The sequence below is a fragment of the Martes martes genome, assembly GCF_963455335.1.
Source record: "Martes martes genome assembly, chromosome: 2".
In the NCBI taxonomy this organism is placed as follows: domain Eukaryota; kingdom Metazoa; phylum Chordata; class Mammalia; order Carnivora; family Mustelidae; genus Martes; species Martes martes.
In genome coordinates this window covers 38,082,925-38,106,003 of record NC_137889.1, presented here as the reverse complement: position 1 = coordinate 38,106,003, position 23,079 = coordinate 38,082,925, and the positions used below count along the sequence as shown (strand labels likewise).

The following is a 23,079-nucleotide window of genomic DNA, read 5'->3' as shown; positions in this document are numbered from 1 at the left end:
GTGATGTAACATTGGCATCCGTTTCCTCATCAGTAAAATTGGAGCAACCATACCTAGTGGCAGGGTGGGTGTGAGAACTGAGGGTTAGAGACAGTGTTTGTGGTCTGTCGTGTGGGAGCTGACGTGGCTGCCCAAACTGGTAGCTCGTATTAGTAGCAAGGCTAGTAATGAAAATAGAAATAGAGAAAAAAATAGAAGAGAAAAAAAGAACTGGGTTTTTGTGTCCACTTGTGATAATTCAGTACTTCCTTAAAAAATTAATAAGTCACACACCCATTAAGGGAAGGGCTCCTGTTTAAAAAAAAAAAAAATCACAGGGACAAGTGTTGGCGAGGGTGTGGAGAGATGGGAGCCCTGGTGCGCCGTTGGCGGGCATGTGAACGGGCGCAGCTGCTGTGGAAAACGGTCTGGAGGTTCCTCAAAGTATGAAAAATAGCACCACCGTGTGATCCAGCAATCCTCTTCCTTCTGAGTTTGTACCCAGAAGAGTTGCAGGCAGGGTCCCGCGGGGACATCTGTACACCCGTGTTCACCACAGCGTGTTTCGCCGCAGCCACGAGGTGAACGGATAAAGGTGTGGGCTGTCGTCAGGGAGCAGGGGGTACAGCCTGGAAGAGGAGGAAATTCCGACTCGTGCTCCCACATGGATGAACCCTGAGGACGAGACGCAGAGGGAAATAAGCGCGTCACACGAAGATAAATACTGAATCATTCTCCTTCTGTGAAGTGCCTAGAGTAGTCCAATCCGTGGAAACAGACAGTAGGGTGGTGGTGAGCCGCGCCCGGTGGAGGGGGGTGGGATGGGGCAAAGGGACTTACTGTTCCGTGGGTGTAAAGTTTCAGATTTGCAAGGTGAGAAAGTCCTAGAGCTCTGGTTCACAACTGTGTGAGCTGCTGAACACTACAGAGCCATACGCTTAGAAATGGTGAAAGTAGTAAAGTTGATGGGGTTTTCACCGCAATAAAACAAATGAGTCATTTCGATTGTGTGGGCGATGCACAAATACAGGCCGGTGGGCTTTCCTCAAGCCCGGGATGCACAGGACCTTGTCTGTGTCACTGTCTCTTTCTCCCCATCCCAGCAACGCCATCGGTCCCCTGGTAGCCTTGTGGCTGATTTACGAGCAAGGCGCAGTCCTGCAAGAAGCAGCGACCCCCGTCTGGCTGCTGTTTTATGGAGGAGTTGGAATCTGTACCGGTCTCTGGGTCTGGGGGAGAAGAGTGATCCAGACCATGGGGAAGGACCTCACTCCCATCACACCATCGAGGTAAGCCGAAGCGCCGGCCCAAGTGGCAGGGCTGTCCTCCCGGGCCTGCCGCAGAACCGGCTTGCAGTGTCTGAAGTCCTCCCCCACTGCTCCTCTGCCCCCCACGCCCTCTGCACAGCCTCGGGGGGCCCACTGGGGCCCAGTGGGCTCACTGCCCGTCGTTGCTGTCCCTCGTGCGGCGCACTTGGCCCATCTGCAGTGGCTTCAAGTGAGGGAGAGAAGGGGAGAGGCTGGGAGTGTAGGAAGAAGAGAAGCTGAACCAGAGCGGGAGGGAAGAGGAAAAGAAACCTGGGTCCAGGCCCCCTGGTGGTCTTACCCCTGGGGGGGCCCAGAGGGAAGCGGGGCCCAAGGGGATGCAAACCGCCCTCGGCCCAGGGTCTGCGTTTCCCGAAAATTCTCCGCCACAGCAGCCTCCCTGCTGGACGGAAGCAGCTCTCCACTGGCGCCCTTGGAGGTTAGCTTACGCGCTTCCTGCAGCTGGGCAGGTGGGGGCCGTGACCCGCCATTTGCCTTCGGGTGGTCCTTCTGTTGTGTGTTCTCCACGTATATTCCGGGTTAAGGACAAACTGCCGGGAGAACTTGGAGAACACAACGGGACATGGAACCTATTGTAAAAAGTCTTCCCCCACCCCCCGCCCTTGAAACTCACTGTAATGATTATAAGATTGGTTTGAAGAAAAACAAGCAGTCTGAGGGAAAAAGTCACTTTTTTGCAAGAAGTACACCTTTTAAAAATGGGAGTACTTTTTTTTTCTCCGCCACTTTAGAAATGACTAATTTAGCATTTTTTACACAGCAGGAATTTCTGACCCAGTTACAACAGTGTGTGCTTTTTGAAAACATATCGGAAAAAGGAGGCTATTTAGGGCTGTCAACAGTATCATGCACAGTCTTAGTGTGCATTGTTGTCATTATGCAGCCGTTTCTTTTCTGTTAATGTCATCTGCCCGGTCAGCAGCCCAACAATCGATCCAAAGAATGTTTTGGTGAGACTCTGGCACCCCTGGGGTGTCCGTGAGGCTGATACAAAGAGCCCCTGTGATGTGTCTCTTGTGCCCTCCCCCCCCCCCCCCCCGCAGCGGCTTCACCATTGAGCTGGCCTCCGCATTCACCGTGGTGATCGCCTCCAACGTCGGGCTTCCGGTCAGCACCACACACTGCAAGGTGGGTCCCTACATCGGGCTGCCGGGGCCCTTCCCCGGTCGCCAAGCGAATGGGAGAAAAGCTGGCAGCTCTTGGCGTGTGCTTGTTTTTGAAGACAGTCATCTTGAGGTTTGCGGGGCCTGCTAAGGTGTTGTTGGACATGGGCCTTGGCTTTTCCCACGCTGTGCCTCTCGACCCTCTGGGCGCGGCAGCGTGATGCCTTCTGCCACACACACTTGGCTTTCTCAGCGTGTGCATGGCAAGAGCTCTCCCTCTTTCCATGTGTGCTTCACACTTCCATTTGTCCTGTTTCTCTCTCGTTTTTTCCACTGTGGGTTTTGCACTGATGTCATGTGTACGCTAACCATGTTTGTAGGTTCACACGGGGGCATGGCACCCAGTTCCAGCCAGCGCAGGGGACTGGGTGTTGACAGTGGATGTAGACATTGAGATATCATCTCAGTGGAAGTGTAGGACTCGATTGTTTCAGTGCTTTTTCCTTATACGACTGGTCAAAGTGCCTTAGCTGCCAAGGAGGGGTAATGCTGAATTCGATCACTGCAAAATGCTCTAGAATTCAGGAATATGCAGGAGGGACTTGCTTACAAAGGGAGAGTGTTAGAGCTGCAAGGACCCTAAAAGGTCGCAGAAGAGGAAACGGTCTTCTTGAGTTTCCTGGAGTCATTGGAGGTCCCCCAGGGAGGAGGCAGGACTAGAACCCAGGTCTGCGCCAGATGTGGAGAGATGTTAAAGCATACCCAGCGAGCCTCCTATACACAAAAATATTCACTGACTTCAACGAAGCAAAAGACACTTCCAGATTTTTCCTATGTTCATTTGTTCATGTCATTCAAGAAAAACATTTGTATCTGCTCTGTGTGAGGCGCTGTTCGTTGTGGGCAGTAGGGGTACCGCAGTACCACCGTGACGGAGACAGAGACAGCCATCCACGTTCACACACAGTTTAAAAACACCAACCGATGTGTCAATTATAAACAAATACCACTGCATGTGAATGACTTAGTGCTTCAAAACGTCAAGTGGCATTTATGGGAATATTTTAAGTGGGCCAGCTGACAAATCCAGAGCCTTCTGGCATGGAGAATCAGCCTCATGGGAAAGAGGCTTTTTGTTTCCTTGTTTGTCTTCTCCCTTTTTTGCCACAGTATATAGGAAACCCTCAGTTTCCACAAATTTTTATTATAAAAATCACCGCCACTTACTGAGTGCTTGGGGAATGCCAGGCGCTGTGTTTAGGGCTTCATACATGCTCAGTAAATACATCACTGAACCCCACAGCAACCCTATGAAATTGGTAGTTATTCCTGATTTAAAGATGAGAGAACTGAGGCCTCCAGAGGAAGGTCACTCTCCCAAGTGCTAGAGCCAGGATTGAGACACTGACCTCATGCTCTATGCCTCCTGTTCATCACAGCGATCCTGGTGATGGTCACCAACCACAACTAAGACGGGGCAGGGGCTCTCTGGGGCAGCATGTTAAGTGCCCTGTGAATGTGAGTCTATTTAATCCTCCCAGGCCCCTGTTGAGGTGAGTACTATGGGGGCCTCAGCTTTAGCAATGAGGAAACTGAAGATAGAAGGGTTAAGCAACTCACCCAAGCTCACTGGACTAGGGAGAGGCGCAGCTGAGGTCCCACAGCCGCAGGGCGGGCACGGTTCCCTCCCTCGCCCTGCCCTCCCACTCCCTGCCCCGAGCACAGGCCAAGTACAAAGCAGGGAGGCAGGAGCAGTGCGCTGTGCTCCTGCCAGACCATCACTGTTACTGTTCTGAGTCTGGTGATGGAAAAGTTACGAAAGGAGCACAGGTTCGTTGGAATATTTCAAATGACACAAAACTCCATGGACTGAAACCTGATCCTCTTCCCCCTACGCTGCATCAGCTTCGGTTCTCGGGGCGTGTGGGAGCAGAAAGGAAACGCTTCTTACTAAATATATTTTCCTCCCAAGGAGATAAGCTTTGAACTTTTCTGCAGGCATGGAGAGTCTTTGGGGCTGCTTTTAAATAAATGTTACTGTCTTCTTAATGATTAACCCTGCACGTAACCAGCCTAGTGAATGCCCCCTCTTTCCCACCAGTTGAAAGATCTCTTGAAAAACCGAGTTTGCTTTCCTGAGCTGTTGCCTAACGCTCTCAGCAGTCTAACCTATACGAATGTATGAAGTGTTGTAACTGACAATACCTCTTTTGCCCATAACACTAAACTTTATAATACTACTTACAGAAATAGATGAAAAGTATTAAGTGCCCATAAAAACCTACACTCATGTCATTTCCCCAATATTTATATTTCTACTATAATGAGGAGGTGCTCCTAAGGGATTTATATCCAATTTGTATAGGACCTTAGTGGATAAATGTCTATGTCATCATTATCCTAAAATAGCCATACAAATCATGTGATAGGTTTTGTTTCCTTAGAGCTGATGATAAGTTGAGTTAGGATAGCTCGCTGGAGACTTAATATAAGTCTCTTTAACACGAGACCACAGTCGATGTCACCTGTCAAATAGACAGGAGCCAGACCTCAACTTGGAATCTGGTCAGGCTGGCTAGTGTCACTATGGTGGACTGACGGACAAAGCCCAGAGCTAGTCGCTGCGGTAGCTTAAGTCAGGGTCCTGGTTCTCCAGTCCTCACAATGGAGCGCAAAGCCTAGGTGGTGAGGCACTGGGAAGAGCTTGCGGCTGCCCCCCCGCGGAGCGCTAGCCCTCCCGCAGTGCCAGCTCTGTGCGCCCTAGCCCCCCGCGCAGCAGGTGCAGGTGGAAATAGGAGAGGTACAGCGTGGTGTTAGGAACAAGGCCCTGTGTGGGTGACACCATGATTCTGGAAACATTCAAAGGTGCTGACATCCACATAAAGTCATAACTGAACACCATTGTGTTTTCAGGAATAATCACCCCACCTGTTCGATTTTTCCAGCTCTGCTTCCTGTCCGATCTGCTTGTTAGGGTTCTTGCTTAGAGCCACCTTCCACACAAGGGGGGCAAAGTTAGGAACTTGGCAGGAAAGGATGGAAACTGTTGCTCAAAATAAGCCTTTGAATGTATCTGGGTACATTTTATTCATTCATGCATTTTTCTAAATGTACATAGCTAAGGGCATAGTTTAAATTTTGTTGTACCCCATTTAAAACACTTATAAATCTCCATTAAGTGATCCAGATGTTAGCTGAATATACAATTTAGAAAAGGATAATTAGAAAAATCATATTGTCCTGAATAGTATACCATATTAGTGTAATCCTATATTTCAGAAGGCATAGGTAAGACAAGTTTTGTTTTCCATAAATCTTACGATGTTATACATTTTTATATTTTATATCCAAGTTCAGTTCATTAAACATTTTCCTGGGACACTACCTCTGGTTAAAGCTCAAAGCCTTAATTTAAAAAAATAAAGAGGACTCTTGAAAATAAAATTATCCACAGATGTAGGTTTCATGAACTTGAATTGTTCCCCCTTCTGTGAGCCTTGGTCACTTTGGTCTCCAGCCATGGCTACAGCACACAGCGGCCACTCTTGAACACATCCCTGAGCTTTTTAGCTGTGATTCAGAGTGGTGTTATCCCCAAACATCTTAATTCCACATGGGGGTGCTTTGGGATGACTTTTTTGTGAATTATCCACACTGTTCATCTATAGTGATGACATAAATGATTACTCAACCAGCCTTTGGATCTGGAAGCACTTTTAGGAAACACTACTGATTTTTTTTTTAAGATTTTATTTATTTATTTGACAGAGATCCCCAGTAGGCAGAGAGGCAGGCACAGAGAGAGGAGGAAGCAGGCTCCCTGCTGCGCAGAGAGCCGGATGCGGGGCTCGATCCCAAGACCCTGGAATCATGACCTGAGCTGAAGGCAGAGGCTTAACCTACTGAGCCACCCAGGTGCCCCAACACTACTGATTTTTAAAGTTAGTATTATGATTTCTAATTTAATGTTCTAATTCTTGGTCTTTGGTTCCCCTGCTCCTCAATAATTCTCTTGTTCCCTATGATGGCCTTAATCTGGAAACACATTTAGCTTACTAAGAGGGAGGTTACAACACAGCAATGAATAATACAAACAAAAGACAGAATCAGTAGTGAAAAGATAGCACTCTGAGTCCCTTTTGATCCAAAAAACATAACAACTAAAAAGATAAGGCAAAAGCCACTAGAACTCAAAAATTAATATGTCTAAGTGTGTGACAGATGAAGAAGACAAAAAGTATTTAGGAATATAAAAGATTTGGGGTGTCTGGGTGGCTCTGTCGGTTAAGCATCTGCCTTCACCTCAGGTCATGATCCCAGGATCCTGGGATCAAGTCCCACATCGGGTTCTCTGCTCAGCAGGGAGCCTGCTTCTCCTTCACGTGCCACTCACCCTGCTTGTGCTCTCTGTCAAATAAATAAATAAAAGTTAAAAATATATATACATATATATTTAACATATATATATATATATATATATATATATATATATATATATATGAATGATTTGAGGGACACCTGGGTGGCTCAGTCAGTTGAGCACCTGCCTCTTGATTTTGGCTTAGGTCATGATCTTGGGCTCGTGGGATCAAGACCCCCATGTGGGGCTCTGTGCTCAGCAGGGAGTCTGCTTGAGATTTCCATTGTCTCCCTCTGCCCCTCCCCTCACTCGCACACACACACTCTCTTCTCTAAAATAAATTTTTTGGGACGCCTGTGTGGCTCAGTCGGTTGAGCATCTGCCTTCAGCTCGGGTCATGAACTCAGGGTCCTGCGATCAAGCCCCATATCTGGCTCTCTGCTTGGGGGCAGCCTGCTTCTTCCTCTCCCTCTGCCAGCAGCTCCCTTGCTTGTGATCTCTCTTTCTCTGTCAAATGAATAAATAACATCTTTTTAAATAAATAAATAAATAAAATTTAAAAAGTGAATATAAAAGATTTGAATAATAGATGTAGAGCAGTATAATAAATATATATCAAAGTTTTACCCTGCTGATCATATATGAGTTTTTTTCAAGTATCATCAAGCGTTTATCAAAAGTAACCATAAATTCAGAAGACCATGATAAAAAGCACTTTAGAATTTATAAAGTAAGAACAGAAGTCGTGCTAAACACACTAATCACAATTAAATTAAAGTATAAATTTATTGTGTTTTGAAAAAGCGAAGTATCCCATTGGATGGTTTTAAATGCTCTTTTTAAGTAACAGTTCATTCAGACAGTTTAGAAATTATAATGATAGCTTTCTTTAAAAAAAAAAAAAAGTGTGTGTGGATATACATGGGAAAACCTTTGATAGCCAGTTATACTCAGTTGAAAAATCCTATCGTTAAATGGTTTAATTGAGCAAAGAGAAAATAAAAGAGCTGGACATTCAAATAAGGATTTTATGAAAGGTGCAGAACAATAAAAATTCTGAGCCAACTAAGAAAGGTATAATAATTATAAAAGCAAAATAAAAAATACTAAATGGGAGGGAGAGAGAAAAGTGGTTATTAATAGAATAATATCAAATCACATAAGGGAAAAAGGAAAGGAAATTAAGTTAGGAGAAAGACATAACAGATAGAGAAGGGCATTCTTAAGTTATACAAGAATCACAAGGCTGTATGCTAAGGAATTTGTAAATATCTGTAAAATGAATTATTTTCTGCAAAGAGTATACACGACAAGTAAATATTGACAAGGAAATAGGAAAAAGTGGAAAATCTGAGCAGAGCCAGAGGAAGAATTTTTTTTTTTTAATTTTACTTATTTATTTGACAAGTAGGCAGAGAGGCAGGCAGAGAGAGGGAGAAGCAGGCCCCCTGCTGAGCAGAGAGCCCGATGCGGGGCTTGATCCCACGACCCTGAGATCATGACCTGACCCGGAGGCAGAGGCTTAACCCACTAAGCCACCCAGGTGCCTCCCAGAGGAAGAAATTAAGGACATTCTCCAAAAACAATTCTTTTCATCTGAAAAAGCGAAAAAGGCACAGCTGACTGCAGCTCTAGGTAGATTCATTAGATAATTTCTTTCATTTTATTTTTTTAAATTTATTTATTTTTAAAAATTGTATTTATTTGAGAGCAAGCACGAGTTTGCGGGGGAGCAGAAGGAGAGAGAGAAGCAGACTCCCCACTAAACAGGGAGCCCAATGCAGGGCTGGATCCCAGGACCCCAGGATCGCAGCCAGAGCTAAAGGCAAACACTTAACTGACTGAGCCAGGTGCCCCAAAGATTGATTTATTCACTTGAGAGAGAGAGCGTGTGTGCACACACACAAGACAACAGAAGAGCAGAGGGAGAGAGAGAATCTCAAGCCGACTCCCCGCTAAAAGCAGACCCCAACTTGGGGCTTCATCTCATGACCCCAAGATCATGACCTGAGTCAAAACCAAGAGTCGGACGCCCAACCAACAGAGCCATCCAGGTGCCCCATAGCCTCTTCATTTTAAAAGAATAATTTTCGTATTATGTAAATTTTCTAGTATAAAAAAAAAAATAGAACAGGAAACCCTTCTTTTTGTTTTATAAAGTATATACTATTCTGAATAAGCTTAATACCAAAACCTGATTTAAAATGATATGTGAATATTTGTATAAAACTTAAGGAGCTAATAAATGACATCAGTGATTTTAGAACATTTCAGCAGGATCAAATTGATTTTCTAGATTACTAGAAAACAGGCTCTGAACAGGGCAGGGGTTATCCACCTCCAGCACCTACACAGGGCTGGCCCCTCATAAGTGCTCAACAGATAGGTGTTGAGTGAATCCCAAGAAGGGTGTTCTGACACCTTCAAAGTAATGCAGTTTATCAATCCATTTAAAAACAACATATGATCATCTACTGACATATATGCCAAAAAGACATTTGATAAAATTCTCTAAAACATTGCTAGAATTCAGCAATAATGACCAAGCGCACCATAAAAATAAAGAACTCTACAGCTCATCTGTCAGCAGTAGCCAGTACGAAAATGTAATAAAAACAACACCTCCAGAATTGCAGCAAAAAAATATTTCAGAATAATCCTAATAAATGTGAGTGTTGTATATGAAAAAGGCACATAACTTCACACAGAAATGAGAGCAGACCGGCAGATGAGAGTGTTATTGGATGGGAAAACTAAACTTTATAAAGATACAAGTTCCCTCCAGGGCACCTGGCTGGCTCAGTGGGTGGAGCATGTGACTCTTGATCTCCGGGTCGTGAGTTCAAGCCCCACCTTGGGTGTAGAAATTACTTTTTAAAAAATCTTTGAAAAAAAGGTATTATGTTCCCCACAAATACAAACCCAACCAAATTTTTCTTCTAATGTTACAAAAGAAGACTAAAGTGAATTTGGTGGGTCAAGTTCGCAAGGATATAAAATAATCTAAAAAGAAAAGTAATGAGGAAGGACAGTCTTACGAGAGAGAGAGAGTTGAAAGTATACGGAGGTGGGGCAGCCGTGTGGACGGGGGCAGTTTCAGCTGGGGAAGATGACAAAGTTCTGGAGATGGATGGTGCTGACGCTTGCAAAACAATGTGACAATACTTTATGCCACTCAATTGTACACTTAAAAATGGCTAAAACGATCAAGGTTATGTGATAGGTATTTTACCACAACAATGAAAAAAATCTGCTATTTCTATAAAAACAGTAGATAGGCCAGAGATAGAGCCTGCTATGCAAGAGCGGTATAGTTTGGTGATGTTGGGTAAGGGAGGTTGGATCGCTGGCTGTCAGTCTAGAAAAACAAAATTAGACACACAGCTCTCAAAAAATTAATCTGATGGCCTAACTAGCATTTTTAAAACATTTTAAAATTTAGAATAAAATAGAATCTTATTTTAGAAAATTTACAGTAAAATAGAACTAAATATTTATCAAATATTCAAGGACAAATAATAGGAGAAGAGTACAGCATATTTTATTGTATGCAATTAGAAACTTAAAACAAAGCAAAGCAGTGAATTGAGAAAAATCTTTGCATTAAAGAAGAGTTAAGGCGCGCCTGGGTGGCTCAGTGGGTTAAGCCTCTGCCTTCAGCTCAGGTCATGGTCTCAGGGTCCTGGGATCGAGCCCTGCACTGGGCTCTCTGCTCAGCAGGGAGCCTGCTTCCTGCTCGCTCTCTCTCTGCCTACTTGTGATCTCTGTCTGTCAAATAAATAAATAAATCTTTAAAAAAAAAAAAAGAAGAGTTACTATCTTTCAATAAAGACCACACATAAATAAATAAGTGCGCACATTTAGATTCCAATTGGGCAGAATACATGGAGAGACAATTTAAATATAGTAAGGACTAGAAGGGGTACATTGGATAAATAAATAAAAGTTTAGCCTTAGGAGTAAAGATATGCAAATTAAAGCAACAGTAGCACATATTTTTGTTGATTGCTTAGCAAAAAAGAACAACTTGCAGGATGATTACAGTGTACCAAAATTCACAGATTATGGATGACCTTGTACATTTACAACTGTTAATAAAACTATTTGGCAGTCTGTATGAAGACCCTGTTCTTCCTCCTTGCAGCATTCCATCTGATACATGGTAGGGAGCTGGTAAAATACCATTTTGCAACCATTGTTGGTAAATTACCATTTTGCAACCATTGTAGTGAAGACGGAATTGGGGAGTCTTTAGCAGAAGGGGAGAGGGAGGTTGATAAGGAGCAGGATATTTTAATAGTCTGAAAATGTTTTTTCATGGATTGTGGCAAAAGGTTAAGAACTGGTGAATTTGGGTAAAGGGTGTGGGGAGTTCTTACAGCTTTTCTCTAAGTTTCAAATTATTTCAAGATGTTTTTTAAATACTCCCTTTAAATTGCTGAATCACTGTTGTACATCTGAAATTAATATAATCCTATATGTTAACTATACTGGAATTGAAAACAAAACTAAATAAATTCCCCCTTTAATAATCTATTTCAGGGAGTATTATTTTTTTAACCCAAATATAAGCTATATGAATGAATACTCTAATCATGGAACTATTTTTTTTTAAGATTTTAATTTATTTGTCAGAACGAGCCAGAGTGTGCATGTGCACAAGCAGGGGGGAGGGGCAAAGGGAGAAGCAGGGAGTCTGAGGCAGGACTCAATCCCAGGACCCTGGGATCATGACCTCAGCCAAATGCAGACATTTAACTGACTGAGCCACCCAGGTGCCCTGGAACTATTTCTAATAGGGAAAAATTGGAAACAAACTGGAAGTGGTTAAATTAAGGTGCATCCATCTAAAGGGTGTGCCATTTCTTATGATAATCATAAAGCCTGTGAGCACTACGGGGAGATGCCTATAATAGAATGTTAATTTTTTTAAAGAAAATAATGTGCCCTATTATTTACAAATAAAAGTATATTGATAAAAACAAGAAAGGAATATATAATAGGACAGTAGTGGAGGTCTGGGAAATTGCCCATCCCTCCTAGTACATAAACTTGCTATAGGAATATTCAAACTTCATGCCTTTAAAAAAAAAAAAAAAGATGTATTTGAGAGAGAGAGCACAAGTGGAGGGAGTGTGGAGGGGAGGGGCAGAGGGAGAGGGAGAAGCAGACTCCCCACTGAGCAGGGAATCTGATGCGGGACTTGATCCCTGGACCCTGGGATCATGACCTGAGCTGAAGGCAGACACTTAACCGACTAAGCTACCCGGGCTCCCCTACCTTTATGCTTTTTAAAAAAAAGTTTTCTAAGAAAGGAAGAGGGTGTGATAAAATGATGGAAACTTGAGCATGTCCTTCCTAAGAGAATCCAGAACAACCAAAAGGGCACTAAAGAGGACACGGTCTGGAGAGACAGTGCGTAACAAGAGTTAGAGTTTGTGGACTTGACCGTGTTTGAGGACCACCAGAAATTAGCTGACCCTTACACAGTAGAAAAATCTTGATTGTCTGTCATGTTTTAGGAACTTCTAGACAGCATTCTCAGGTTCATACAGGGTACTGGTTACAGCCAAAGATTTTAAATACAATAATCACTTTGAAAGCTCCTTGTACATGTTGGTTGCTGTCCTGAAGATGTTGGTTAATCACGGCTTGGGTTGACAGAACATCAGACTAACTAACTGCCTTCCAGTAGACCGCTGGTTTTGGTGTTCCAGTTTGTGTCCATACACAATCTAATGTGCTGGATTTTATTTTTCCTGTGGTTAGACCTGGTTGCTATTTGAACTGCATTGGCCCCTGATGACTCTGGAGTATTTGAGGGTCAGTGGAAACAAAGCCTATTTTATGGAAAAATCCAGCTCACAAATGGGCGTTCTGTCCGACTCCACGCCCCACCAGAGCGAATGAGGCATGAGATGTTATGGAAATTGTAATTTTTCATTTTTAGGATACTTAAAGTTGAGTCTTTTTTCCTTTTTAAACTTTCAACAAACCATAAAAATGAATGGTGAGTGTTTCGAAAAAGTTTTGAATCCGTATTAACATTGTGGTTTCCCAATATCTGTACCTGTCGTTTTGTGAGGCACGAGTGACAGTCCCGATCCAATTTTTATGTTCCACTTTATCTTACTTTATTTTACTTTGCCGTTTGCTTTTTTACTTCCCTTCACACTAGCCAAGGTACAAAGATGGCCAGGCAGCTTGAGATAGAGGAGAAAACCAGTTTAAAAATCAAGAGACCTGAGTTCTGATCCTGAGGCTGCAGCAGTTCTCCCTGTGCCCCCGAGCCCCCTCGGGATCTGTTTTAGCCTCTGTAAAATGAACCATGTGGATCGGACATTCTCAAAGGTCTTCTCCAGCTCCGACACTCACGATGCTGCTTTTGCGAGGGAAAGAGTACGTTGTCGCCGTCGCACTGCCCGATCAAAGCAGGATCGTATGCTGTGGTCCGCCGTAGCCCACCTGCGGAATATTGAAGTCAAGTTAGTTTATAAGGTGCAGAGAGAAGAGGAGACATGCACTTGTCTAACGTTCCACTCAGATGGAACAGATTATAGGTGAAGTGTTTCAGAACTTGTGTGGAGTAGAATCACCCTAAAGTAATTATACCTAAAATCGTAATTATTTTAAAAGCTCTGAACAAATCAAGAGGCAAGAATTGGTAGTTTTATAATGCAGTTTACTTCTGAGAGTAGCTGCTTTCCATTGCTTGACTGTAGAGTCTGTGCCTCACCCTTAAATTTGCAGGCCTCCATTTTCACCTTCGAATGTCTGTGCTCCCACAGGTGGGCTCGGTGGTGGCCGTGGGCTGGATCCGCTCCCGGAAGGCCGTGGACTGGCGTCTCTTCCGGAATATCTTTGTGGCCTGGTTTGTGACTGTGCCTGTGGCTGGCTTGTTCAGCGCTGCTATCATGGCCCTCCTCATGTACGGGATCCTCCCCTACGTGTGATTTGTGTCTTCTTCCACGCCGCGCACAGGGGTGGTCTTGGGTGGGCACGTGGGGGTGGCACGTGGCACGCGTCCTGCCCGTGCGCGGGCTGCCCACCCCCGCCCCCAGCTTCTCCGCGTCCCTTTCCTAGGGTTCCAAACCACACTGTTCACCTACACTGTAGAGTCCCCCTCCAGAGCTAACTTAACTACTGTACAGAATCACGTGCATTAAACTGGTATCGTGGTGACACGACGTGGTGCGGTTACTTCCCTGTCCGCTGCATAGTGTGTACGTAGACTAGATAGCATTATCTCCGACATATTCAAAATGGGAGTGGAGCTGTATTGCCTAGGACCCAGTATTCAACAAATCCTTGTACGTCGTGATTTCAGTGGCAAATTTTGAGAGCCTTTTAAAAGGAAAGTGTAGATTGGAATGTGGTGTTTTCCCCATTGAACAGACTGTAAGACAAGCGTGAGTCGGGATGGCTGGTGCACATTTGGGCAGGTGTGCGTCCGCGGGTGTGCTCTTGATACTGGGGTGGGGGTTCACGAGGGCTCTCACTGAGGAATCTGTTCATATACTGTGTATTGATTCTGTAATATATCATAATCGCTTCTGTAAATACTTCAAACTGTAATTTTTTAATGGTGTGCTTCCCTATACTTTTTTGATCAGAGAATTTTGGAAAGTACCAAAGAAGCAGGGGAATAGTTTGCCAGTATTCTATTTTCATATTGCCTGTCTCCCCTTCTCATTAATCCTACCGTTAGCCTGTGCTGGAGGGAGACCGCCGGGCCCTGGCCTGCCCCTCACAGTGCGGATGCTGAAGCACCAGCCCTCCCCTCCCCCACCTCCACCCCCCTGCCCCCCACTGCCACCACATGCCAGACACTGGTGAACCCCGCAGTGGCCCTTCGTCGTCGTCCGTGTAGAGTGTACGTACGTAAGGATGCGTGTTCCAGCACCACATATCAAGTCCAGTTTAAATTTTCACCCCTCTTCTCCCCTCGCAGCCTGAGGAACAGAATTCTTGTCTCAAACACTAAGGCGAATGATACAACATTCTAGAAATTCAGGAGCAGGGAGAGTTGAAATATTAGACGATACACTGGATTTGAGGATTTCCTTGAGGCCTTTACTAAGCTGAACATCTTGATGCTCTACTGTAGTCCCGTTGGATTCTTTTTTTGGTAGTGGGAGGGAGGAAGTGTGACTAATGTTAGAGCCTGAAACTATGGAAATGCTGCTAAAATTTTTATATTGACAAACGTTTTCTTGGTACTTCATTGTGATTTTTCATTAATCAACCACATTAAATTTATAATAAAAAAATGCCCCTCAAAAGTTTGCCTCTGAAGTCTTTTTCTAAGTATCTATAGGTTTTTCAGTTTCCATAAATATAAGAGTTACATAATGTGTTTACTTCTATTTTTCAAATAACTTTCTTATTTTACTACTATCATATGTTTGTACACTAATACACATGAGCAGAAGAAAGCAATGAGGGACACAGCCAGCGTGCTGCAGTCCCCTCCTGTTAGCACACACGGACACATGTTGGCTCTTCAGCAGAGACCTGACAAGAGGGTGTGTCCTGGGATGGAATTTTTGTTAAAAAATGTATCACACTTCTGTGCTCGGCCTCTCCCAATTGACTCTGAACTTAGCCTCTTGGGGGGCAGGGGGGAGGCAGTCGGTTCACGCGTTCAGGGCTAAGGGCCTAGCAGATAAATGCACTTCAAGTCTTTCTTCTTGGCTCAAGCAGCAACCCTCCCCCCCAACCCACACACCCGCTTGGAGCTTTGGAAGCCAGAGCTGCTCCAGCCTCCGCAGCAGGGCTCACAAGCCCCATTTCCTTCTGGAGCCAGAAAGGTGACACGGATGAGGGACACTGACCAGGTGTGAAAAGTTCTTCACCTCCACAAGGAAATGCGCTTTCTCTGATTTTTTTTTAAGATTTTTATTAATTTATTTGACAGAGATCACAAGTAGGCAGAGAGGCAGGCAGAGAGAGAGGAGGAAGCAGGCTCCCTGCTGAGCAGAGAGCCCGATGTGGGGCTCGATCCCAGGACCCTGAGATCATGACCTGAGCCGAAGGCAGAGGCTTAACCCAGTGAGCCACCCAGGCGCCCACTTTCTCTGATTTTTAAAGTGGCATTCGAGGCCTTTCATTTCCCCACTTCTGATAAAACCATAGATTCAAGAAAAGGTTCGATTTCCTCCTAGGTTTATAAGAACAATAACAGCGAAACAGTGTCAGCTCGCCAGCGGCGTCCTGAGAGAAGGGCCGTGGGAGCAGAGGCCCGGGAACCCAGGTGGGACAAAGGTCACACGTCCACAGAGCCTCGGAATGACTAAGCACAAAGCGGGTCTGGAGCACCCCTCCCCGGCCTGTCAACCTGACAGAGCAATTGTCATCCCCGTCCCCCGTCCCTTCCCCGTGAGGGCCAGGGGGTGAGCTCTGGCAGAGGATGGGTCACCTAGGAGGGGCGAGCGGATGCCGGGAAGGGGCTCCCCTGCCCTGGCCGCCCGGGAGTGTCTCATCTGAGCCTCTCATCAGCAGCCTCTTCCTCTGAAAATGCACACACTCCTCGGGTGACCCCCACATCTTCGCTGGGATCTGGTCACCAGATCACCATCTGCGGAAGAGAGCTGCGTGGGGCTGAGGAGCGCCGTGGAGACCCTGCCTCCCCCGTGTCCGGGCTCCTCTCAGAGGGGCAGAGTCTGCAGGGAGGACAGGCGACAGCTCCCAAAGGAGCTTGAGCTCTCCAGTCATTGCTGGTTTACTTCATTTTCTGCCTTTCTGAGAGGAGTGAGCTTTTGAGCAAATATATAAACACATTTATTCATTTTTAACATAATTTTTAAAATTAAGTCCTCTTGTCTCCTCAGAATAAGCTGCAGAATTAAAAACAAAACAAAAGAAACCCAACCTTTCCATCATTCAGAGAATGGTGGCCTGTCAAGTTCTAGGGTGTCGGGGAGTTCATCCGGTTACACAGTGAGGCAGGAAGAGGGCTCTGGAAGGTCCTGCAGTGTGTTCCGTGGAGCCCTCGGGTGGGGGAGACCAGGTTCACGCTGCGCCTTCAAGTGCTCCTGCCGGAGTGGGTCCTGGAGTTGGGGAGGGCTGGGCCCCTACCCTGTTCCTCATCGGGGCCCTGAGGCCACATGTGGGGCTGAGAGGAGTTCTGGGGGGACGGTGTAGGGAAAGAGGCCACTCCGGGCCTGGCTCAGAATAGGGCTCCATACACTAGCGTGTGTACCTTCCCCTTTTTTTGTGGACGATTCCCCTCAGGTGGACTGCTTGGAGGAAAACTTTAAATTAGATGATGGAGAAAACGAATAGAAAATAAGCCACAGTTAGTTGAACAAGACAAAACAGCCAGAGACTACAAGAAAGCGGAGAATGGGTTCTCTGGGTGCTAGGTGGAAGAAGAAGATTGATGAGACCTGCGGAATATGGTTAAATTCTCATGAAGGGGGGAAATGTAGCCCTGTCCTTGGATTATTACGCTCTTAGAGCTTTTCCTAGCACTTCATCCTTTATTATTGAAAAGACAACAAAACAACCCTGATGCATATTATGAAAAAAAGGGGACAGTCACCTCTATCATCCCCCCACGTTGAGATACTGGTCTTTGGAACACCCAGAGCTGGCCAGGCACTGGGGAAACGAAGGCACAGAATGAGAACTTTAGGCAGCCAAATGGTCAGAGGACCAGAGTAAGCCCCAGGCTTCCCGACCTCCTGTCAGCCTCTCCCTCGGAGCAGCTGTCAGACTGTGTCCTCAACTGTGGTCTCTAGAAAAAGGGAGGATGGTGCTGTAGGCCTGGGAGGAGGGTCCAAGAAGGAACACTGGCAGGGGATTAAGAACCTGGAAGCCCAGGAGGAAAGGGTGGGAGGTTTCTCCTGCCTGTATTTATAAAGGGAACATGAGGAATTCAATCTGATTTAAAGTAAGGAGTTCCAGACTTAACAAAGGTGATCAGCTGTTCTCTAATCTCTACTGGCTAGAACAAATAGAGAACTTAAGAGAGAAAAGGGGGTTTGGGCTACAGTAGGATGGGCAGTTCCCTTGCCTTTCCCCAAGGCTTGAGATTTGGAGGTTCAAAGGAAACCCAAATGTAGACGTACCAAATTAGGAGTTGGTAACGTGTTTGGGAAGGGAGTTAGATCAAAAAGGAGCCAGACTCACCTGTAAGCCAGAAGGCACCGGGACTCCCCAGCAGGGCCATCATCTTCTTGTGGCAGTGACAACAGCGACACCCAGTGGGGTCCAGTGCAATTGCAATCGTGGCCATCTTCCCAGCCAGAACCTTTTTAAACTGCTGCAGTGACATCACCTCCCCAAATAATAATGATATCATAATTCAGAGAGGTGCTACAAATGGCAGTATCCGTTTCTTTGATGGCCACAGGAAAATACGAGTACTTGCCGAAGGAGAACTTCAGTCCGTATGCAGAAATCCCCATGACTTGGAAGCCAAGCCAGGCCCACCTGCCTACTGGCTCATTTTCATCCATTTCAGTAAACACCCACTGCCTGTCATGTGCCAGGTGTTGGCCCGGCCACTGGAGGTAGGGAGGCAAAAAGACCTCTCGGAGTTCACAGGCAGGAGCGGGGGAGGGGTAAGCATAAAGGCAATACAGTGTGATTGTTGCCGCCTCCAGGGTGGGGAAGCCTTCACCGAAGAGGCAGACAGACATTTGGCGGAAACTCCAGGTGCAAAGTGGACAGTGAGAGCATTGGGTCACTTTGGGAATCAGGGGTTTTAGAAGCCCGCAGACTCTCTGAGAAGAGGGTCTGACTGCAGCTTGCCGGAAATGTTTGAAGGTCACGAGGGCCGTCTGAGATGCGGCTAAGCTCTGGGAACAGCCCTCGGAGGCAGCTGTCAGGAAGACAGGACCAGTCACTTTCAAGCCCCGAAGGCAGCGGGCACGTGCGGATCCCAGGAGCTGTGCCGAACGAAGCACAGACTCCACTCCCCCAGCACCTCGAGGTCTGCATCCGTTTGCTCAGCGGACAAGCCCCCCCCCCCGGGAGCACACACACTCTGAATGCTGTCCTGTTCTCGGGTCGCCAGCGACGTGGCGAGCCCACCGTCAGCATCACACTCTGGCCTCTCTTCACCCTGGTAGTCCCCTGGTGAAGGTAGTCCCTCCACCAGGCGTAAGAGTGGCCGTGAATGGTACATTTGGGAAGAATGAACTGGGCATGTTGGGGTTAGTTCCTCCCTCTGGGAAGTGCTAGAAACCCCTGTTCTCCATTCTGCCCTGCCTGGGCCTGGGGGAGGCCTGCCCTGGCCCGACACTGCTGTCACTCTCCCCCTCAGCGAGTGTCAAGTAGCCCTCATCAAACGATGCGGCTTTTGGCATCTGTCCACTGACCCCGTGTCCTAATTTACCATTTGTTTAGAACCTGAGGAAGAATGGTGCTGTTATGGTGACCCCCTTTATTCTGAGAAGGCCTGTGAGGCTACCAGAATCTCTGAGGACGGGCAGATGTCACCCGAAAAAGCGACTCACACAACGCCAGGGTGTAGAAGCAGAGAAGGCTGAGGATGGAACCGAATGTCCACATTTAAGGGAAGGCAAAAGAGAAGACGCTTCGATTCTAAAGGGCAACAGCAGAGAGTTCACAGAGCATGCGCCGTCGGAGGCTGTCCTCTTACAGGGAGGATGGGCTGCCCATGCAGCAAACAGGGCAACCCTCCTGTGTGTGCAGGGACCTGACACTGGGGCAGCCCACAAACGGCTTCAGCTGTCTTAGAGCGCCAGAACCCGGGGGCTGGGCCATGTTACTGGTGAGCTTCCAAGAACAGACACTTAGTAAGGAAACTTTGGGACATTAGCACTGTCCTCTGTTCCTTCAACAGTGATGCTCAGAGTATGGACGTGGACTAGCAATGCATCGTGTCGGCTTCTGATCGCTTGGAGAGCTGATCTTTACAATGAGATGTGTGGGGCGCCCGGTGGCTAAGCGTCTGCCTTTGGTTCATGTCATGACCCCAGACTTCCTGTCGGGCTCCCCGCTCTGTGGGGAGTCTGCTTCTCCCTCTCCCTCTCCCCCTCTCCCCTTGCTCATGCCCTCTCTCAAATAAATAAAATCTTTAAAAAATAAATAAATATGATATGTAAACATCAATCTCTTAAAATTTAATAAAGACCTCACACCTATTAGTTTATCACAAGAAACACCAGTACTTTGATCTGTTTGGGTAACTCTCCTAAGGGTGGTAGGAGCCCCTGGTGTTTCTTGCCTTGGCCAGTGCCTTGGGGCTCACTGTCCCCTCAGACTAAGGGACACATTTTCTGCTGAACTGCACTCACACTGACCACCGTTAGATATGGAGCCCGCTGTGCTGCCACAAGGGGCCGTCTGCCTTTTTAAACAATAGTAATTAGGAAAGTATTTCCCTAATTACAGAAATAAATTTACTTTAGAAAACCAGAAAAATATAGTAAAGTATAAAATCAATAAAAATTATTCATGATTCCAACTTCCTGAAACAATGAATATTAATATTTTGGAGTATTTTCTCCTATTTCCATATATTCTTTTTTTAAAAAGATTTATTTATTTGAGAGAGAGAGAGAGAGAGAGAGAACATGAGCAGGGACGGGGGGTGCAGAGGGGGCAGAGAGAGAATCTCAAGCAGACTCCCCAATGATTGCAGAGCCTGATGGGGGCTCAATCCCATGACCCTGAGATCATGACCTGAGCCAAAACCAAGACTCAGATACTTAACAAACTGACCCATTCAGGTGCCCCAACATATACTTTTTTTTTTTTTTTTTTTTTAAGATTTTATTTATTTATTTGACAGAGAGAGATCACAAGTAGGCAGAGAAGCAGGCAGAGAGAGAGGAGGAAGCAGGCTCCCCGCTGAGCAGAGAGCCCGATGCGGGGCTCGATCCCAGGACCCTGAGACCATGACCTGAGCCGAAGGCAGAGGCTTTAACCCACTGAGCCACCCAGGCGCCCCCCAACATATACTTTTTAAAAAAATAAAATTGAGGAGTCCCTGGGTGGCTCAGTGGGTTAAAGCCTCTGCCTTCAGCTCAGGTCATGATCCTGGGGTCCTGGGATCGAGCCCCACATCGGGCTCTCTGCTCAGCGGGGAGCCTGCTTCCTCCTCTCTCTGCCTGCCTCTCTGCCTACCTGTGATCTCTGTCTGTCAAATAAATAAATAAAATCTATATTAAAAAAAGAATAATAAAATTGAGATTCATTTTTTACTCTGCTTTTTCTATTTAAATTCTATTGTGAACAATCCTCAATGGTTATTCTTCTTCAAAAACCTGATTTTTAATGACTGAACAATGTGCCATTTGATGAATATACATACCATCATTTAACCATGCCCTTCCTTACACATGTGGAAATGTTACACATTTTCTCTATGATCAAGAACTCCACGATGAGCATCTCTAATGATTTCCTTAAGGCAAATTCCTAAGAGCAGAGTCACTGAATCAAAGAATCCACTGACATAAAATACGTATAAATTAGAATGTCAGTTCTCTGTTCCCAGGTGCAAAGCTGACAGGCTATGGTTAAGGCCAAAATAAGTTACCTTGAGAGTAAGGCTCAAAAGGCAACACGAAGGGTCCTAGTAGTGTCCTGAACGAGTCAATTTAAAATTTAAATAAAATCAAATTAATGCCCTAGGAGTTAGAGGCTAATCTGGGGGGAAGGAGAAGATGAAGAGGGAGAATACGGAGGAGACGGCTGGGGGACGGAGGGGCGAGAGGTGCTTGTGTGCATTTCACGGAGAGAGGGAGCTACTGAGAACCCCACTGTGAAAACCCCCAGGAACTGCTCTATCCTAGACCACCTCCCATGGCTTTCCTTCCTGGACTGCTGGACTCCAAGATGTCTGCATGAAGACTGTGTCATACAAGGTGACCCCTGCAGAAGCTCCGGAAGCATGCCAGTCCGTCTTCGACAAGCTGCACACCACGAAGCAGCGCGCATGGGTAGCAGCGGCCGGCCCGCCTCAGTGCCACCCCCCCCCCCCCCGCCTCCAGTGCTTGGGCTGAGCGGGGTTCTGCTGGTGACAGCTAACTAGACACGGGTGCCAACAGGACGGAACGAAGTTGTGTGTGCTCCTCTCACTCCCTTTTCCTTTCCTGTGGTACTTTATCTCCTGTCGTGGTGGTTCAATCCACAAAGATAATGAGAAAGTCAAATTACATCATGTGGTTGGTATCACAGATCTTTTCCAACAGAAGGGGTGGTGAATGGAATTTGGCTGCTAGTAAAGATGATCTTTGGTGGGGGGAAGGGGGGAATATCTTGCGGCACTAACATTTTTCAAAAAGCAACCATCGTGTCTACTTGTATGACTCATTTGGAAACTGAGCAAGAATCTGAATAGGTGAATCAGAGTTATTAAATGATCAGTAAATACATGAAAACAGCTCCATCTCAATGGCAATTAGGGAAGTACAAATTAAAATAAGATGCCATTTTTCATTTCTAAGACTGGTAAAAATTTTGAAGTTTGAGGCCATTCAGTGCTATTGAGGATGTGGAAAATGGGCACTCTTGACCACCAATGGTAGAAATATAACTTGGTATAAATTTTTGAAGGACAATTTTGTACTATTTATTAAATGTATATGCCCTATGATTTAGCAATCTCAAATTTAGTTAAGATGAAATAGAATTAAAAATTGAGTTCTTCCAGAGCTCGCAGCTGGCTTGGTTGGTACAGAGCATGTGACTCTTGTGAGTTCAAGCCCCATGTTGGGTGTAGAGATTACTTTAAAAAAAAAGTCTGAGTTCTTCCACTGACCTAGTTACATTCCAAGTGCTCAACAGCCACATCTGCCTAGTGGCTACCATATGAGGCAAAGCAGACAGATAATTTTCACCATCAGAGAAAGATCTAGGCAGTGCTGCTATGGAAATATTTACAGAAGTGGACAAAGATAGTCAATGCAGTATTGTTTATAAACCCAAAAAATGTAATACAGTAAAAAGGGGAATAGTTAATATTACCTTTATAAGTCAAATAGAATAAAAAAATGTGAGGCAGAGCTATATAAACAAACAGAAAGAAGACTGTGATATGTCAGATTTAAATGTACATTGTAGGGCACCTCGCTGGCTCAGTTGGTTAGAGCACGTGAATTTTCAACTCAGGGTTGTAAATTCAAGCCCCATGTTGGGTATAGACATGACTTAAAAATAAAATCTTTAAAAAAATAAAATAAACGGGGGCCTGGGTGGCTCAGTCAGTTAAGTGTCTACCTTCGGCTCAGGTCATGATCCCAGGGTCCTGGGATCGAGCCCCACATCAGGCTCCCTGCTTGGCAGAAGCCTGCTTCTCCCTCTCCCACTCCCCCTACTTGTGCTCCCTGTCTCA

The 23,079-nt window shown here is 45.8% G+C and overlaps 1 protein-coding gene across 2 annotated transcripts in view; it reads left to right on the top strand.

Moving 5' to 3' along the window:
* Positions 1 to 15,052, top strand: part of SLC20A2 (solute carrier family 20 member 2) — a 104,897-nt gene extending 89,845 nt beyond the window's left edge. For both annotated transcript variants that reach the window (XM_080796048.1, XM_080796047.1), the window contains exons 9-11: positions 1,083 to 1,268; positions 2,348 to 2,432; positions 13,556 to 15,052. In XM_080796048.1, the coding sequence (XP_080652174.1) occupies positions 1,083 to 1,268; positions 2,348 to 2,432; positions 13,556 to 13,720 (436 nt within the window). In that variant the 3' untranslated portion in view covers positions 13,721 to 15,052. The remainder of the gene's footprint in view (positions 1 to 1,082; positions 1,269 to 2,347; positions 2,433 to 13,555) is intronic.
* The last annotated feature ends 8,027 nt before the right edge of the window (positions 15,053 to 23,079 follow it).